The following is an 18,183-nucleotide window of genomic DNA, read 5'->3' on the forward strand; positions in this document are numbered from 1 at the left end:
CTTTCCCAGTAAAGAAGAATTCCTGACAGAATGTCTTGTCTTTTTGTCATCATTGTATGCACACAACACTAGACGACTGAACGAAGGCAAGATGTTGCGCATGTCAAGGGTTTTTGATGAGTGTTCAGGCAAATTAAATCTTAAAGCTATTGAGTGAAACAGCAAAACTCTCTAAAGGCGTAATTTTTTTTTTAAAACCACAGACATTACTTTCTCTCCGCTGAAAGACATTTTAAAATGCTGCAAAGTCTGTAATAGTTTTTGAGCGAAAGGATTTGGGGAAAAAATGCTAATCAAGCCCCCTGCATTGTGAATCCCTGCACACCTTAACAATGATGGAACTCAAGTGAATGGACATACGGTGCCACCCAGATGCGGATGAGTTCCCTTTGAGTCAGGTTCCTCTCAAAGTTTCTACCTCATGCAATCTCAGAGATCACCACAGTCACAGTCGGCACTTATTACAGATAAACTTGAGAAACAAAAGAAACAAATTTAGAGGCACTAAACTTAGAAATCTAAGAACTAAGAACTTTACAGAAAAAAGAAATGAAGAATATGAATTTTAACCCTGTCATCCCCTAATGTAAGGGCCAGAGCTGATGGTGGTGAGGGAAAAACTCCCTGAGATGAAATGAGGATGGAACCTTAAGATGTTCCAGACTCAAAAGGGAACCAATCCTCATCCTGACACCAGATCCTGATTCATTATAATTCTTTCATTGTTGATGTTATTAACTGTTCAGTGAAGGACACCTGAGTGTACTAGTGTTCATGGCAATTGTAGTCCCAAGCCTCTGTACCCAAACTGTTTGTATTAAGATTTTCTTAGTTGCTTTTACAAACGCATTTGTAAAAACAGCACAACGCATCAGATTTCTTACAAAGGCCTGTACTTATTTCTTAGTCGTTTAATCCTTAGATGACGGTGCACGATTTCAGTATTTGCTGATGTAAACGGTTTGAATTACAGTTTGGATTACAGTGATTAAAAATGCACAAGGCAGAATTTCTTCTGTCGGGCATCTATAAATTTCAACAGCCCCAATGTACGCATTACTGTATGTGGCATATTGATTGCAAGCGACAGACAGGATTCACACTTTTACTGTACTGTACTTGTGTTTGTTCGTTTCCTGTTGTATTTGCTCGCCAATTGAAAGTTCACGAGATTCACCTTTGACCTATTTTAGAGAACCGTTTCACCATTGGTTGATCTTGATGCCGTACGTTTACCTTCATTAGTGATGTTCAAGAGTCGTCTACACACTTCTTCCATTAAAGACAAAAAAAAAAAAAAAAAAAAAAAGCACCATCCTGACACCTAAGTAGAATAATAATTACAATGTATTTTCACTTGGATCAATAAGGGGAAAGACATGCACATCTCTCCTGTGTTGGGTTACTGTTGAAATTTGATGCCTACACTTAGCAACAATTGGACAATTAATGATGTCAAAAATTGCTATAATTGGACCACCAGATCTGGTTCAGAGTTCTTCACTGTGTGTAGATTTATTCACCATCTATTCTATCATTCATATAAAGTTGAACAAAATACTGAAAGTATTACAATTTTATATTTCTGTTATTGCTATTAATACTATTAGTATTTTGTTAATTTTCATTGCCATGTTTCATGTTTATTCAGAAAGAGGCGTGGCTTCTCTGCAAGTCACTCCCAGTGAAGAAGGTGTATTTGTCAGTTTTCCTCAAAAAGGTGTGATCTGTTTGACAATTAAGGAAGAGGTACATCATATACAAAATAAACAATTTGATATTTAACTTTTGTAATACATGGAAAATTAACAAATGAATACAGATTTTTGCTTAAAGAGGGCTGGACAGGCCCCCCCACAAGTAATGACAGTAGTGGCAAATGCACACACACACACACACACACACACACACACACTCACATCAAACCTGTAGTACTGACTCATCACTGTCTAGTTATATATATTGATGTGTGTGTGTGTGTGTGTGTGTGTGTGTGTGTGTGTAAAAACATGCAGCTATTAATGTATATAGAGTACTGAATTTTCAGAAAATGACCAATGCAAACCTCTGTCACACATCGCACCCACACACACACCCACACACACACATCTAAATGAGAGGTGAGTTGTTTGTCAGACACATGATTCCCTTCTATTTCTATTTATAGCTCTTCCACATCACACACCCCAACACCCCATGGCTTAGAGATAACACCCTATTTTTACAAGTTCAACCACATACACAAACACACACACACACACACACACACACACACACACACACACACACACACACACACACACACACACCACTCAGTACAGTATTCATTCAGCTGGAAAAGCAAAGGTGTATGACAGGAGGGGACAAAGAAAAAGTTTCATCAATTGCTGCGTGTGAAGTTTGTTGTCACAGGAACAGGTTCCTTACATGTTAACACTACAAACACACAGAGAGCAAAAAGATGGTGCTCTGTTTGTGTGTGTGTGTGTGTGTGTGTGTGACCATTCCTTTTTATAGTTGTTGAGTCAACACAACAAGGGCACGCCGTGTTCCCACAAGAATGACACACCACCTTTAAGCCCCCAGCACGATGCATTCAGCTCAACTACTGACCATCAGAACCATCTAAACATCAGCAAAGTGAACAGCGGAGTGACTCGGAGGAGGGGAGGAAGAGGACGAAGGAATGAGATCAGAAGGTTATCTGAAGAATCAATCTGCATTTTTACACACACATACACACACACATCAGGACTGTGTCTATGGTGGCTGAAGGGGCATAGTTAAAAAGAAAGCTAGAAGAGATAGAAGAAAAAGAGAAAGATCAAGAAAAAAGAAGAAGAACAAGATGTATGAGATAGATAGATAGATAGATAGATAGATAGATAGATAGATAGATAGATAGATAGATAGATACTTGATAGACAGACAATGCCGTTATAATAAAGGAATGCTTGAAAGAGGGAGAAAACATGAGAGAAATAGAAGACAGAGACAAAATGTCAGAAATTGAAAGAAAGAGAGAGAGAGAGAGAGAGAGAGAGAGAGAGAGAGAGTGACTGAGCACGAGTGAGAGTATCCCCACCCTTCTCTCTGTTCCTCCTCTCCTCTCGCTCCAGCTCAGCTCAGAGGAATGTGCTGCGTTCCACACATCCACTCGTTCGACGGAAGAATGAACAGTTTTCCGAACGGAGCTGCCGCGTCCCAAACCACGCTGCTGAAATGCATAGTTTCGCTGTGAGATCACTCGACCAGACGCTAAGATAAAACGCACTACCTTAAACGGACTCCTAATGCATTTAGCAGAGTGGAGGGGAATGGGGATGGAGAGAGAGAGAGAGAGAGAGAGAGAGAGAGAGAGAGATTACCCATCATCTCTCCAAAACAGTGAAAAAGGTTGACAAAGGAATGAAAGGGCAGAAAAAGACAGAAGATGAGTTAAAGACATACCACAGACATTTCCACTGTGTGTGTGTGTGTGTGTGTGTGTGTGTGTGTGAGATATGTCTATGAAAGCAGAAAGCAGTGTGATCCAAAGCGCCCTAAAGCTTAACCAGAGAATACTATACTAAATAGTATAGTATAAGATTACTGTATAATACTAACGCACTATAACAACAAAACACACTACACAATATAATACACCAGGGTTGCAGATATCGATTATTTTAGTAATCGAGTATTCTACCGATCAGTCCATCAAATAATCAAGTAATCGGATAAGAAGTACGTTTTCTTTATTTAAAAGTGATACTAAATATACAAGAGAAAATCAAAAAAGTTATTTGTTTCCTTTTCAGAAAATCTTTATAGCTGAAATTGCAATCTGTGAAATCTAAACCCATTTACTGCATTTCACTGGCATATTACATCAAAATGCAAATACAAATTAAATTAAAAATAAAATCATAAATAAAAATCAATTTGAAATGACTTTAAAAAAGGTATGGCGTTTTCTTTATGTCCAAGTTTCAAAATGATCCCAAACTTTGGAAACATTATGTTCAGTTCCTTGGGCTGAATCTTCCACTCGCTCCTTGCTGTTTCCTCTCCCTTCCTCCATTTTTCATTCTGCAGCGTCTTCTGTGTTTACCTGTCCAGGGCTCTCATTTATAACCGTGGCTGAAAACCTGCTTATGCCACTTTCCACGCAATGGTTGTGATTTATAAAAAACTAACAGGTGCACACTGTCTCCTGTCAAGTAAGTGAACAATGAGCCCTGCGTATGCACAACACAGAAAAGTGCGCCACATTTATAAATGAGACCCCAGAGCGTTTAGCGGGTGGTCAATAATAATAGTTCATGAGGAAACACAGTGCTCCGTGTGCTGTTTAATGGACTTATTGAAGCATCGAGGCAAATCATTTCTTTTATGTATTCGAATCACTCGAGTTACTCGAGGAATCGTTTCAGCCCTACAATACACACTTCATTACTACACTACAACATTTATACACTATTATCATAATGCAACACACTTCATTATTACACACTAAACTACACTAAACTAACTGTGATCATAATACAATCCACCTCATTATAACACACTATAACGATCATACACACTACGCTATACTAACGATGTGATCACAATACAACATACACTTCATTATAACACACTATAACAATGAAACAAACTACACTATACTAACACTGTAATCATAATACAACACACACACTTCATTATAACACACTACAACTGTTATACACACTACACAATACTAACAACATACACTTCATTATAACACATTATAACAATTATACACACTACACTATACTAACAATGTGATCACAATACAACATACACTTCATTATAACACACTATAACCATGAAACACACTACACTATACTAATATTGACGTTAATTACACAGTACAACAATAAAACACACTACACAATAATACAACTGTGATCATAATACAACACATCCATTCATTTAAACACACTGGTAGTGTGCAATGGTTAAATCGGTGCTCTAAATGAATGTGCAGCTTATCGACAACTGGAACCATTATAACACACAACTTTGGTTCAATCACTGTGAGACAGCTATTGAAGACATTTCTGAATGTCCTTACTGAGCTACATGTAAATGAATTTGTTGAACTGGAGAAGAAAACAAACAAGAAATAGAACAGAAAATTGGCACCAGCTTTATTATTAGTAGATGAGGCACAAATTCAAAACACACCCGCAATCTCGCTGACTACTTTATCTCTGTTTTTAATATCGCATTCTAGATCTGTATATGAAATAATTGAGAAAACGAAGCGTTACTTTTATCTATTTGGTTAAACATCAACGCCGACTTTAACTCGCCATTACAGATAAAAACATTTATAAAATAAACCAATAAATAACCATGACATAAGTTGGATAATCAATGGCTAGGTGCGAGGCATTACACCGTTTTACACTGTACTACTATGTTACACTATGATTGCTGCAGTATACAACAAACTCCTATAACTGTCCTGTAATATGTCTTCATGCTCTGTTACAGCACATGATAGTTCCACTACAACATGCTAAAATCTATTTTAACTGTACAGTAGTAAAATATTTCATCAGACCCATCATACACCAGTAAGGATAATAATTATCATCCGCCAAATGTAAAGGATCAGACAAAATGCTTTCTGAGGTTTGTTTTGCTCTCGAGCTACTCTTGCTAACCAGTGAAAAAGCTTACAGCTAGAAGTTTTGGATTGTGCTCACATCCTCGCCTATCTTTTTGCTATCACTCAATTTGGTAAAAATTCACCTTTTCTTTTAATATATTTCATATATTTCTATGCAACATGGTGAAAACAAAAACTGATGAAAACAAAAAGCACGGAATAGGCAACATCAGCTGCAAACGACAGGACACACACACTTCTGGATGTGACTTCGGATTTGTATTGTGTACATAAATACACGAGTCCAGACATCACACGTGGACTTCCTGACACTGCTAAAAACCTGGAGCGTCTGACTCACACACTTGATCCTTTTTAGACCGATCCTGCCTCCTGTCTTAAACCTCCTGCCTTGTACCAAGCCTGGACTTCTCTCACAACTCAGATTGCTGTGAATCACACACGCTGCCACACTGTTATGTCTGCCGTGTGGAATCAGAGAGGGAGCGCCATTCTAATTTTAGCTCAAGGAAGGAAAAAAAAAAAAAGAACACGCCGATTTGTGAGGTTTGAGAGTTTGTCTGGCTGCAGGCTTGCGGTTTCTTCCTCTCTTCCTTCCAGCCATGTCTATTTGTGACCTTTGATTTTTGATGCTTGGCCGGACTGAATGTGTGTGTGTGTGTGTGTGTGTGTGTGTGTGTGTTTGTGTGTGTACTGGATATCAGGATGGACAAGGAGGGAAACACCTGCCACAAGCAGCCACATAGGCACCGAGTCACTATTGTTCCCACACACATGATGAGCTCTCAAGCTCTCTCTGTCCGTCCTTTCCTCTCTCTCAATTCTTCTCTCCATCTGTCCGTCTCTCTCACTCTCTCACACAGCATTTTTGGGTCACAGGAAGTTCGTCACGGCGTGCATTATGCACCGTTCAGCGTTCACCCTGTTCCTATTTTAGCAACCAAACTTCCAGACAGTGAGGGACTAAAAATAATAAAAGAAAGCCTTTTTATATTTTTTTTTAACAATGCGTCAACATACAAACACGCATACACAGACACACCGCAATTCATTTTCTAAACCGAATGCACAGTAGTTTTCTATGCAAAACTTTTCACAAGTAGATACATCAGAGTTTTTCAATTACCCGTGTAGACCACATCCTTTAAACACAAACTGGGTTAGAAAATGCCGACTAAAGAAGAAATACAAAGTGTTATGAATTTGATGTCAAATAGATTACGATGTAACGTAAGAACTGGAAATAGACTCACACAATGACAAATGGCTGTGAAGACAGACAGAAAAATCACAGCATAAATAGTCTTATATGTGGTCAGACAAAAAAAAAAAAAATCCATGAATTTTCACTATAGAAGGATGATTCTAAGGCCATGTTCACACTAATACATTTTGTTTGAAAACGTATATTTTTGTCTCTGTTTGTCTCTTGAGGTTTTTTAAAAATGATGTTGTATTTTTAAGTCATTTCTCGATGCCTTTCCTTGGCATTGCCATTAATTTTTCAAAAGCCGGAAAGTAAATGCTCATGGGCAATACAAGTACCTAAGCATTTTCAGATGTTTCAGTGTGGAAGAGCAACTTTTGAGAAACGATCCAAAAAGTGTGGACGTACAGCGTTTTTAGACTAAACTGACGTTTTCGAATTTGTCCGTATTAGTATAGAAATAGCCTTTCATGTTCAATTCATGGTGTCATATTATATTTACAAGGCATTTACTGACAATTAATTTAAAGCTACTCCATTCAAGTGGTTGTGCCTGAACAATGCCCTTTAATCCAAGGTCAGAATTGTGTGTACCTGAGACACACCCAAATTTCCAAGCCCAAATAGAAAATGTGGACTGGAAAAAGAAACTTCTAAGAGCTCAGATTGTCGTTACATCTAATTATACACCGGTTATACTGATGTGTGCGACCTTCCCCGTGAATGCTTGACTCAGCCCTGAATTGTATTCCACTGCCCTGATATGCTGCACCCGAAATTGTTAGGAAAAACATGAGGTCCAGATAATCTTCTCCGAGGAACCCAACGAAAGCAAGAGCCATAAAACTGCAAGTTTACTTTGTCTACCTGTGGAAACTTCAGAGGTCTGGTGTTTGTGCAAGGCCGAATGTCACAGTTAGAGTTATGCCTGGAATGGGAGCCTCAAGTCTGCGGATCTGGGAGCTAAGGGTGCTATTTAAGGAAATACTTGGGCTCCTGAGTATCCCCTAGCTCACCCCCGTGCTTATTCACTTCCTGTCTGGAAGAAATCATTATTTCCATAGATGAAGTGTGGATTCCTCAACCAAGGAGCCGGGGTTACTGGGGGGAAAAAACTAAAGTAATTGACTATACAGATCTGATAGGAATATGCTGGAATATTTCATACAAACGCATCCTTTTCTGGAACCGGAAAAAGCAGGCGTGTCGATCGTCTTGAGGCTGAGCTCATGCTCGATCAGCACTTTTTTTTTTTATTTTACCCGGCACACAGTAATGCATTGTGCGCTGCTCTACAAACAACACAGATGTGCCAGATGATTGGCAGCTCAAGCCAAACTTACAAATGCAACAGTGTGGGGAGAAATGACCTCACATGATGTACAGCCCTTAGGCGCAGAACGCTTTGGCGTACGGATAAAAAGGTAGAGACGTCTCCAGAGTCGAGCATGCTCAAACAGCTGGGGTAGCTACAGAACCGGTCTGACTGCGTGGGGTAACTGGAAAGTCACAGATCTCTCAGCAAGATGACACCCCTCACACTCATCATGGTTACATTTCACCTCTCAGACAGTGATGGATAATTCTTCTGTGGTGTAACTGACTTGGCCAAGTATCTTTTTTTTTTGTCAGAGAAACGTCAATCATTTTCAGCCTTTTAACTGAGGCGGGAAAAAGCAGGCGAGTCTGGCAATTCCATCTGCTGAGGAGAGGACAGGAAACGCTTCCAGCTTGCCCAGCCCCCCTCTCTTCCCTCCCAGATGTCAGACACAGGTCGAGACGTGACCGAGAGAAAATCAGGCACTCCTTCTCTCTCCTTCTGTCTCTCTTTCTCATATTCTGAATGTATGTGTGTATAAAATAACTCTAGACTTCTTTATAAACACCCAAAGTTACCTGAAGTCATTCTTTTTATTCCTGAGCCAACAATATATTTTTTTGTGTCATATAATAAGAAATGATTCAGCTACTGATGTAATCCAATCCAAACCCTAAGGTGTATTATGTGGTATTAAGGGTTAGAAGGTCTTCAAATCCTCCTATAAAGGAGAAAGAATCTAATCTTTGCATATGTATATATTGTGGACACCAGGCCATAAAACTGGTATGTGCTTTTCAGAATTCAGTCTTTAATATACAATATATTCACTGCTACATTTTTTTAAAAATGTAATCGAATCGCTATTGACATCTTTTGATCGAAAAATTATAATTTGAACCATTGTAACTCAGGGGCTACCTGTATATACAGTATATATACACACAGTGCGTCAGTGCGAAAATTTTAATATCTTTCAATTGCGGAATCGGAATTCGCGCCATCGTAATTCAGGGACTACCTGTATACCTACATATGACAATAATAAGATCTCATGCAATGAACCCCAAAGATTTGCGAGTTTACCTATTCGAATTTTCAGGACTAATAATACAAATTAAGAATATGTAGAATCATAATCATTTAACCTTGGTTTTATTTCTTTTTTCCATTAAGAAAAAAGCCCCTTATTCACCCTGCTATGACATTCCTCTTCCCCCAGAAGATCTAGTCAATCTTTGCCTCAAGCAGCTACCAGTGAAGCAATAGATTTTTTTTTTTTTGCTAACTTCTCACTTCTGGATGCAAAAATATGCCATGACCTGTCAATCAGCAAGATGACTAGTTTACATTTCTGACAGCTATAACTGTGCACAACTGATTCCGAATGTTGAAAAGATGGCTGCGGTTAGACTGCTTGTTTACAGCACTAATTCCTGCTGGAAAAAGTTTCAGCATACACTAATGTGAAATATAGATAAATGGTGGATCAGGAACTAATATATATCAATAGCTTGATGCTGAATCTTTTAGGATTGATTGATGGATTAAATATGTATACATATTTACTATAGAAGTATTGGGACACCTGACTTTTTCAGCCATATGTGGTTTTTCTCCAAACTGTTAGCACAAAGTAGTATAGGAAAAGTTGTAAGATTAAATTTTTCTCAACTTGAACTAGGAGACACAAATCTGCTAGAGCTTGACAATGCCCCTGTGTGCAAAGCCAGCTCCATGAAGATATGCTCCATATGGTCTGAAATGGATGATCATGAGTGGCCTGCTATAGAGCTCTGACCTCAACCCTACATACACCTATTAAACAATGACAAACACAGTGCTTAGACCAAATCATTGTAGGCAGGTTCTTCATACCATTCTGTCCTGAAGGTCCTATTAGTGCTTGAAGCAACGCACTGTGTGCCAAAAGAAAAAAAAACAGTTTGCTTCTGTCTGGCTTAGAAGAAGCACAATTTCTTCCCAGACAGCACAGAAAAATCTATTAGAAGCAACCAGAGGGGTGGACAGTCATGACAGAGCAAGTGTTTGGGTGTTGGCTTGGAAAAACACTTTATAAAAACTGGTGGATGGAGAAATGTGGGATTCGGCTTCCAAAACATCTCGACTACTAGTATGAAAACGCTGTTTGTTAACCACTTTAGACCTCACATGCACTTGTGTTGTGTAATGGTCATCACATGGAAAATCTTCAATCATCAATTTAAATCCACAATGCTGCAAAATTCTCACATCTGATTGGCTGGCACTGTTTGTAAGCTCCACCTACTAATAAATAGATGATGGTTATTTTACATGTATGCATTTATAGAAGAAGTCTCCAGTGCTAATCCTATGTCATGATCTGTATTCTTTCCACCACATTTAGGTCTTCATTTTGTCAACATGTTGTAAGGATAATTCTTTATAAACTTCAAATTTGAAATAGAAGAAGCTGCTAAGGGGGTGACTTGTCCTGAGAAGGTTCCACAACATGAAATGTAACTAGAAACAGATAAAAGTATGCTGTGTCATTTGTATCAAGTCGAGTGAGTCACAAATAAGTCACTATGGAAACCAGAGCATAGTAGAATGAGCCTATTAATTGCCCTATGGAGGTTGCTACTGTCTGTGGCAGTTATGGAAAATGAATCAACACCCACATCAAATATACAAAAAGAGAGTCTGGAATACTAACCTATGGCTCTACTTACCTACCTACTAGAGTCTTGTTCTTCCTCCTGACCTACATCACCTACAGCAATATCAATGATGACGCCAACCATGGACATGAGTCACTTTGTGTACAGACAAAACGCAGAGACTGAAAAGAAGTGTCAGTAATGACCTTCTCCCCACTGAGACTGAGCATGTCCCATCTGAATGCTATGAAAAGAAATGGATGCTGAAAGTGCAGGGCAGCACCTGGGCACTAACGCAGTGTGTGTGTATGTTTGTGTCTTTGTTAATGGCATGGCATCCATCTCCCAAATAGGAAACCATGATGGAATATCATCTCTGGTATAAACAGCACCTTAGAGTAAGCACCGTCTCGACAATCACACACACGCGCACTAGCACACGCACACACACACCTCCTTTGTCACATCCTTATATTACAGATGGAATAGACGATTCTGAAATAAAACATTTAAGTAAACACACACTTATAAACATATAGAAATTTAACAATTAGGTATGGCCATTGTTTTTGCGAGTAGCTAGCTAGCGCTAGTTAGTAAGCTTTATTAATATTTATTTTAAAAAGAAAAGAGATAGCTAGCCAGTTACATATGGTGCCTAAAACGCCTTGTTACTAAATAAGATTGACTAGCGGCTAATGAACTGAACTGGCTACAGAACAGATGACCGCAAGATCCAGCAGAATCTTATTTTTAAACCTGAAAAAATTACGTTTCCAATAGTCTCCTAAAAATCCTTTATTTTTTGACTAACGTGACAAAGCCTGAGGAAAAGGAGTGTTTTGGAGTCTCAAACTCTGAACTGTAAGAAAGGTAGCTAGCTTTTTTCATTTTACAACACGTCCCACGATGAGAGCAGTGGGTTATCGATGACAAAGCTACCACCAGATCCTAAAGAGTTTATTATAAACCTGAAAGAATTACATTTGCAATAATTGAGTCTCCTGGAGACTCCTTCCATTGCTCAGTCTTTGTCACTTTAGTCAAGAATTAGTCAGTGCTATAGAAACCAGGGCATAGTAAAGTAAAGGCATTATTTGTCCTACAGAGCAGCTGTTATGAAAAATGTTATGGAACAATAAACACCTTCTGACCAATCAGCTCTGAAAATTTTGAAGGGATTCAGTATTATTGCCTTAAAACATAAATTAGGAACAATATTCTTTCTTTATTTCAAATAGTTACATTTCCTCTTTGTAAGACAGGCGAGTTCCCAGTAGTTATCCCATACTGTATACATTCCTCCTTAATGCTCAAGCGTTTGGCTTGGCCATGAACACGTAAATAATTTGCACAAAGTCTCGGCCGGTGTGCTGTGTTGTGGGATGCTGAGACAAACAGCGAATGCATTGCATCACTCCGGGTTTCGGAGAACAAGGCTGCTTCTTCACAGACTCGAATAAGTAGGTCATTGTGGATTCCTTTCATTAGTACAGTTCCAACCAAAGAGTCGCGCCTTTCTACTCGCACATACAACTGAAAAGTTACCCGGCTGTACTCTTGGGACGACGGATTTCTGAACAGAAAGTCGTGAGTTCAAACCCGAGCACAGACGAATTGTCAATGCTGGGACCCTGAGCAAGGCCGTTCGCTCTCAAATGCTCAGAAGCAGAAATGGCATACACGGACACCTGACTTTTCCAGCCATATGTGGCTCTTTATCAAACTGCTTGTGTCTTCACCCTACATCAGTACATGACTTTACCAATGACCTTGTGGCTTAGTGAGCAAAAATCTAGTGCAACATCTTCCCAGAAAAGTGGAGGTTCATATAAAAGCAAATGGGGACTAAATATGGAATTGTCAGTTGTTCATATAGTGTACGTAGGACTGTACTCAGAGCAGGCGAGTTGAAAAGTTAAGTGGGGAAAGTTATGTGCATTCAGAGATGGGTTGAACACAAGTGTGAATTTATTTACCTCCGCTTAGCGATCCCAGTGTTTAAAATGATATATTCATGCTAATGGGGTTGCAAGAGTTTTCCTGAATTGGATCGTTTGAGATTTCAAAAGTGTCCAGACCACTTCCTTTGCTTTTAATCCAAAATGATTGGACCACAAAAAAAAAAAAGCAATTTTTCTTTCTTTCAAATGTCATACATCACATTACAACTGGTTTAATTTAAGAACACAATCATTACTCCCACCATCATTCTTCAGCAGCGTATAAAACAGCACTTGATCCAGCGCAAACTCATCCTTTACGTACTGACCAAAAACTAAACTGACCAAAACACATCCATCATGGTAAAACCCGGGACTGCGGGTCACTGGGACATGTAACAAAAGAGTCATGCTTCTCTCCCAAGTGAGTCAGAGGAAGCTGGCATTAACACTTGCTGACACAGGTAAGCCGGACTAACAAGGCTCGGGTGGGGAGGGGGGTTTCCACATATAAACACATACACATGCTGTAATGAGTGATGGACTCAGGAGGATGGATATACACACATGCATGCAAATGCAACAATTTGCAAAACTCTCCAAAGTGACTCCCCCCCCGCACACACATCGAGTCATGGGGAGGCCGGACATATGCAAAACCACGTTGCAGACGTACACACCCGTCTAGTCAAAACCATCAACGGCTCAATTCGTCCCACTCGTTGCTTGAATACAAACAATCCTGGTTCTGACCTTTACACATCTGCTGCTGAGATCAAACTTCGTAATGGAGTTAGAATAATGGTTCAGGGATGAAAATCTACAAAATCATAGCCCATCACCTGAAGGTGTTTTTGAGTGTTGTTCTACTCCTGACATACGTGCTGACATTAAAATGTGATGCCTTTTAAGCATATAAAGAATCAGGTCATTAATGATCTTAAAATATACAAAATCATTTCCAAATTGCTGTTGAAGGAGTACTTCATTGGAATGTTCATTCACTGGATACGTATGTTTAATTTTGTGTGTCTGTCTGTGTGTTTACAGTATGTTTGAGTGCGTTTTCTATATACAGTACAGACAAATTTGTATATCAGCGTACAGTATATTGAGACAACACCGCTGACATAACATAAACCCTAAGAAAGCTGATTATGTTGCTAATCTGCTCAAAGACCAGACAGTAGACCAGACACCACTGCACTTTTCTTTTTTTTTTATGATTTGTTTGCCACGGTTTTTGTTTCCATGGCCACGGTCTCTTCTCTACTAACGCTGTAGAGCACTAAAGAAAACCAAAAAACTTTGTTTGGTTACAACTTCTGCTCACCATAATTGGTATTTCGAAGACATTTTGAATGGATCCCCTAAGACACACTTGATCGATCATTTCATACTAATCTCAGCGCTTTATAATAGTAGCAGTGAGATGATGCTGGGAAGGTTCAGCTGACAGAAGCATGCCGTACTGACCTGGGTTGTTGGCCTCCACTTCGAGGATGTGCAGCTCGGTGCACTCGGCTAACGAATGCTCCAGACAGAGCTGCAGGAACCGAGCCTGGGTCCGACTCACTCGCTTCAACAGTGACAGCAGAGCCACGGTCTGCTCACACTCATTCCAGCCTTTAAACCAGCTGGCCAAGACGCCCACCTGGTCACGAAACATCATGGTCTGGTGGGCTGCACTCGAAGACTGTGACTTTTTTTTGAGAGAGAGATGGATGGTGGGAATCACTTCACAGACTATCCAGATCCCAGCAAAGCTATCTCTGTGTCTCTGGGTCGAATGTGGTTACTGATGACTCGGGCGTTGTCTTGTCATTCTTGGTTAAAATTATGGTATGACACGTGATGGGGTTCTCCTCTAAGGTCTTGGCAATGAGTGGCAAAACAAGCACGACACTCCGTGATGGCTGTTCTGTGTTACTGTAGATTTTCTGCTGCTGGCATATTTTTTTCTGTTTTTCTTGCCCAGGAACACCTCTGATCTACAAGAAGGAAGAGACAATTGGTTAGAGCCCAAATATGCATGAATAGATGATTAACTGGTTAATTTATTTTTTTTATAATTCTTCTTCTCAAACATCAATTCAATCCTTTAAATTCAATCCACAATAGTTGGATTATGACTTTGTGTATCTCTAAACCAAATGAACATATCACAGGTTAATATCAATAAGATCATTGTAATACGGTGTCCGTATACAACTCGCACAGACACCACATGTGTGTAATATGATGATTAATACATTTTTGTGTAGATTAAATGGCATGCTTCGGAAGGATTCTAAAGAGTCAAAGTTGCAACTTTTACCAAGACAAAAAGGATTCGCCGTTTCTAGGGGCACATAACAAGCTGCATTTTGCTTATTAACTTATAGGACAAAAGATCTGGGGGCTGAGCGGTGAAGCAATAACGGCTATTTAGGTAATGTGATAACACAACCTAGCTTGCCTTGCAGGTGTAGCTACAAAAGGAAAAAAACATCAACCTATTAAAAAATGAAGGTAGAAAATATATATTAAGGTATAAAAATGACAAAACACTTTTTTCTGGAGTTCCTACATGATCATAATGAAGGGTGTCTAACATTTATGTAACAATAAGGATAATTAAAAATGATTATTTCTCTCTTTCATTTGACCCTAATCTCTCCTCCTTTCTGTCTCTCTCTTTGTCGATGGAGTTCTCTTCAATTCGAGACCATCCTGTGCAGCTGGGGATGATTCCCCATGAATAGTCTAAAGATCCATGAAGTTACTGAGCAAACTCTAGAACTTCTTGAGTTCTTGAAGAATCAATCTCACCAGTCTGTTACAATGGCATTTTGCAAGAACAGTTCTGCATTTAAGCACCTTTACTGAACAACGATCCATAATGAATGGATATTCGGTGCCACCCAGACAAGGCTGAGTTTGTCTGGTTCCTCTCAAGCCACTGGCTCGCTCATTAGGGACAAGGAACAAACCTATAGGCACTAAACTTATCCAAACCAGCTTCATAAAATCTCCATCTCTGTAAAGCTGCTTCGGGACAATGTCCATTGTGACAAATAAAACGTATCTATTCGCTGTTGATTGCGTTCCTAAAATCGCACTCTATCATCATGGCAGGTTCGGACCTGAGCCTGATCTCTGGATTAGAAAGACAAATTATGTGAGATGGATCTGTTTCTAAAGTTCCTCCCAAACCCCTAGCGAGATTAAGTCCATGCCATTTTTAATTTACTAAGCATGACAAACAATACAGACGTATATCTAGATACAAAGCATCAATGTATCAAGTACTGGTTTACTTTAACAAATAAAATAAATAAATACACGGAAACCATATTGCGTGTAACCTGCAGACGCAAGCTATTGAACAACATACTTCTGAAAATAGTCATTAATACATGCAAAGATATCAAAATTAACTCTTTTTTTATATATTTTATACAATAGGTTTTGAGTGCTGGGGTGGCAGATGGGGTGGCAATGCTTTTTCCAAGGGTGGTAGTTGCCACCCCAGAAGATCCGCCCCTGCATCATGGTGTTTTATCCCTACTGATACAATGTAACACCTTTTTTTCAATCTCATTAAACTTTTGAAGACTTTAGATTCTGACCAAATCACATCTCAGGTGTCAGACGATATTTCAAAGACTGAATATTGTGATTAGACGCGGCAACAACCGATAATCGTGACACCCCTTAATTATCACTACAGTGGACCAGACTGCAGTGCACACTGGTTCCTCGGCGGTTCCTTCAGGGGGCTGCTGAACCCGGGCGTGAAAGCGAAACAGGTTCAACCTTTTCTAGACAGATATCCCCATTTAATAATATCACAACACAGCCATTTATCGTGTTCTCTCTTTCCAAGCGACATTATTCGCGTCGATAAAAAATAACCAGGGCTTCAACCAGGCGGCTACGAGCAGCGCGTCCGCGTTACAACAGCCTCATAAAAACACATACAAAATACACAACTGGACATGAAGACGCCAAAATATAACACTATGAATAACTGTAATATTGTAGACTCCATTCTTATGATTCATGGATATACATGTTTCCAAAACACCATTCTTTCGAGAAGGTTCTGTTTGTAAATCTTACCTTCAAACAAGCCGACGGGGGGTTACCTTAGGTTATACATATACATATATACATCTCACAAATCAACCACCAATTATGATTATTTTTTATATATATATATATATATCCTGTCCTATTGCAACATTTTTGTTATAGAGGGAAGAAAAGAAAAAAGAAAAAAATGCGCTTACCCGTTTATTTCCTGTAGGCAGGAGGCGTCCAGGACTCAGTAAAGCTGTGGACTCTTGGGACAAATATGTCTATAATTTTCCCATATACAAACTATTTTCATTCAGCCTTATAAATAGACATCCTATGGACACCAGACAGAGAGACATTTGGATTTGTTGTTTTATAAAAGACAGAGAGAAAGAGAGAGAAGAAAGAGACTTGGTGTAGTAGGTAGTGGAGATATAATGGTACTGGAGCCTACAATCAATTAATATGTATATAACAATAAAATATTCTATAATATACATATCATTAATAATAATAATAATAATAATAATAATAATAATAATAATAATAATAAGGTACCCACATTGAGGTCCAGTATGCATGTGTCCAAAAGTTGGAGTGGAGACTGGAGCAAAAAGCCCCAACTCACTCAGGCTCACTCCAGGGTTTGGCCATGTTGACCAAGTTTTCCCAGTCCAGACACCACACTCAGCATTGCTCTCTTTTTTTCCCCTCTTCTTTATACTCCTGAGCAGAAAACCAGCATTGCTTTTGCTTTCCCTTTCCTGCTTCGTCTAGTTCTTCTTTTTTTTCGTTCCTTTGCCTAAAGTCCAGAAAGGAGTCCTAACATTTCCTTCTCCTTCCCTTCTCCTTTAACAGTCCCCAGTGGAGAGGCTCAAGCTTGCTTTTGCTTTTCTGCTGCCCCCCTCCAGTCCAGAGCAAAGACTCAGCATTGCTTGGGCTTCTCTCTCTCTCTCTCTCTCTCTCTCTCTCTCTCTCTCTGTGTTTTTCCTTTCCTCCCTCCAGTCCAGAGGAGAGACTCAGCATTGCTTTTGCTTCCCACATGCGAATCATTAACAGGGAGCATTACGTCAGGGGCTTGGCAGCACACGCAAGCACAAAAATAGAGAATGGAGTTACAGGAACAGATCACACTGAGACCACTGACCTGGGATTAGTACCCCCTCTCTTTTTTTTGTAAAAAAAAAAACCTTACAAAGGCTTTTAATGATATCAGGATATAACAAGGGAGTTGTCCAGTGTGTAAAAGTCTTAAGAGTCCAGATAGATAGATAGATAGATAGATAGATAGATAGATAGATAGATAGATAGATAGATAGATAGAGGGTCGAAATAAACTTCTGAGACCTGCACCAACACCTATTTAC

At 39.3% G+C, this 18,183-nt stretch overlaps 1 protein-coding gene across 2 annotated transcripts in view; it reads right to left on the reverse strand.

The window, feature by feature from the left end:
• Window positions 1-17,791, reverse strand: part of samd4a (sterile alpha motif domain containing 4A) — a 40,948-nt gene extending 23,157 nt beyond the window's left edge. For both annotated transcript variants that reach the window (XM_046855861.1, XM_046855860.1), the window contains exons 1-3: window positions 17,379-17,791; window positions 17,029-17,150; window positions 14,231-14,745 (exon numbers count right to left, since the gene is read on the reverse strand). In XM_046855861.1, coding sequence (XP_046711817.1) covers window positions 14,231-14,426 — 196 coding nt within the window. In that variant the 5' untranslated portion in view covers window positions 14,427-14,745; window positions 17,029-17,150; window positions 17,379-17,791. The remainder of the gene's footprint in view (window positions 1-14,230; window positions 14,746-17,028; window positions 17,151-17,378) is intronic.
• Between the last annotated feature and the right edge of the window lie 392 nt (window positions 17,792-18,183).

The sequence above is a fragment of the Silurus meridionalis genome, chromosome 8 (assembly GCF_014805685.1).
Source record: "Silurus meridionalis isolate SWU-2019-XX chromosome 8, ASM1480568v1, whole genome shotgun sequence".
NCBI classification, from domain to species: domain Eukaryota; kingdom Metazoa; phylum Chordata; class Actinopteri; order Siluriformes; family Siluridae; genus Silurus; species Silurus meridionalis.